Genomic DNA, 2,409 nt, shown 5'->3' with positions numbered 1-2,409 from the left:
AGCCTCCTCTCTCGGCCACTTGCCTGTTTTCCATGCCTTCCCCAGGCCCTGGCTCTGCCCCACAAGCCCTGGGCTCAGTCCTGCCCCTGCACGCTCACACAGGCTGAGATGGACACTGATGGTTTCTCTGGCAGCTTCTCTCAGCCCAGCCCAGCTCCCTCCAAGCTCTGCCAGCTGCCCTGAGCTCTCTGCAGCACCAAGGGCCTCTCCCCAGCACAGCCCAGCCGCCTCTGGCCCCACAGCCCTGCTCAGGCCAGGCTGCTCTGGGCAGTGGCCCCACGGCCTCAGCCCCTCTGAAGGGCACAGCAGCAGCTGGAGCTGCGAGAGGACTCAGCCCCAGCCATGGGGGAACGTGCTTGGCCAAAGGAAAAGGAGGCTCCCTGTGTGTCGCTGTTGAGCAGCTAGCAGAGTAATGAAAGCATCAGTTCTCAGTGGCAAGAAGGAATGACCTTTATTGTTTTGATTTCATCACATATATAGAGTTTTCAAAAGTCACCCAGATTGGTCAGTCAGAAGCCTTCCCCCAGGCTTGATTGGCCAGGCTTGCACTGCCCAAGTTCTGGGACACTGTTCCAACAACATCCAAACTTTATCTTTATTTATAAAACACAAGAAGGATTCTCATGGGAAAAACCTGTGCTAGCCACACCTCTGTGCCCTGCTCTCCTCTCCAGGAGATGCTGAGAGCTCTGCAGCCCCTCCTGCCATCCCATCTCCCCAGGTCAGCAGAACAGCCCTGGCCTTTTGCCCTTCAAGAGTTGTTCCTGCTGTTGATGGTCCAGGGCTCGTCCCAAAGCTGGGGCAGCCAGAAAGCTGATTCCATTTCTGTTCATGTCTGCTCTCCTGAGAATGGACCTCAATAGGTTGCTAGAGTTTCATTTATTTCACCTAAATACAACATGAGACTCTTCATTTAAACAAAGTCCTTGTGTCACAGAAGATGGAGGGATACAGAAGAAGGAGGGAATGAATAATGACATTTATTTGAAGACAAAAGCATCACAACTAGAGAAGAAAAAAACCCAAAAAAAATAGGGAAAGAAAGACTTGGCCTCTCATGACATGCCGAGAGAACAACTGACAGAGGCAAGCAGGCAGTCTCTGGCTGCTGGAAAGTACCATCCAGTCACCAGTTTCCTCAGGGAATCCTTGAGCTCCTGGTTCCTCAGGCTGTAGATCAGGGGATTCAATACTGGAGGCACCATTGAGTACAGAACCGACACTGCCAGATCCTGAAGTGGGGAAGAGATGGAGGGAGGCTTCAGATAGGCAAATATGACAGTGCTCAGAAATAGGGAGACCACAGCCAGGTGAGGGAGGCATGTGGAAAAGGCTTTGTGGCGTCCCTGCTCAGAGGGGATCCTCAGCACAGCCCTGAAGATCTGCACATAGGAGAAAACAATGAACACAAAACACCCAAAAAGTAAACAGTCACTAACCACAATAAGTTCACGTTCCCTGAGGTAGGAGTGTGAGCAGGAGAGCTTGAGGATCTGTGGGATTTCACAGAAGAACTGGCCCAGGGCATTGCCATGGCACAGGGGCAGGGAAAATGTATTGGCTGTGTGCAGCAGAGCATAGAGAAAGCCACTGGCCCAGGCAGCTGCTGCCATGTGGGCACAAGCTCTGCTGCCCAGGAGGGTCCCATAGTGCAGGGGTTTGCAGATGGACACATAGCGGTCATAGCTCATGATGGTGAGGAGAAAATATTCTGTTGCAATGAAGAAGATAAGAAGAAAGACCTGTGCAGCACATCCTGAGTAGGAGATGTCCCTGGTGTCCCAGAGGGAATTGTGCATGGCTTTGGGGACAGTGGTGCTGATGGAGCCCAGGTCAGTGAGGGCCAGGTTGAGCAGGAAGAAGAACATGGGGGTGTGCAGGCGGTGGTTCCAGGCTACGGCGCTGATGATGAGGCTGTTGGCCAGGAGGGCAGCCAGGGAGATGCCCAGGAAGAGGCAGAAGTGCAGGAGCTGCAGCTGCCATGTGTCTGCGAATGGCAGGAGGAGGAAGTGGCTGATGGAGCTGCTGTTGGACATTTCTTCTCTCTGGGCCTTGTGAACTGTTGAAAGAAGACATAGACAAGCTGGAATACATTTGTTTATGTCAATCCTATGCTTTTTTATTAGGAATCCCCTCAAAACTAGTTCCTCTAGGGGAAATTTTGCTAAACATTTTTATTTTTTAGCTCAAGATTGTGCTACTGAGTTACTGCATCATCTCCAGCATTGCTCTGTGCCTGAACACTGGGGAGCCTAGAGGGAAAACAGACTTCCCTGTGCCCTAGTGCAGTCAGACCTGCTGGTCCCCACACAGCTGCCCTTTGCTCATTTAACCTCCATCTACTTCAGGACTGTCACACTTAAAACATGCCTGAAGAAAAAAGTGGACTCTTTGAAGGCTCCACCTTCA

General features: G+C 51.8%; 1 protein-coding gene across 1 annotated transcript; it reads right to left on the bottom strand.

Moving 5' to 3' along the window:
• Positions 1-1,055: 1,055 nt before the first annotated feature.
• Positions 1,056-2,036, bottom strand: LOC146421974 (olfactory receptor 14C36-like). The gene has a single exon (XM_085046832.1). The coding sequence runs from the start codon at positions 2,034-2,036 to the stop codon at positions 1,056-1,058; it is 981 nt and encodes a 326-aa protein (XP_084902958.1).
• Positions 2,037-2,409: the final 373 nt, after the last annotated feature.

This window comes from Lichenostomus cassidix, unplaced genomic scaffold (assembly GCF_008360975.1).
Source record: "Lichenostomus cassidix isolate B80296 unplaced genomic scaffold, HeHo_3.0 HiC_scaffold_46, whole genome shotgun sequence".
NCBI classification, from domain to species: Eukaryota; Metazoa; Chordata; class Aves; order Passeriformes; family Meliphagidae; genus Lichenostomus; species Lichenostomus cassidix.
The sequence above is the reverse complement of the archived record's forward strand: the minus strand, read 5'-3'. Positions and strand labels throughout refer to the sequence as shown.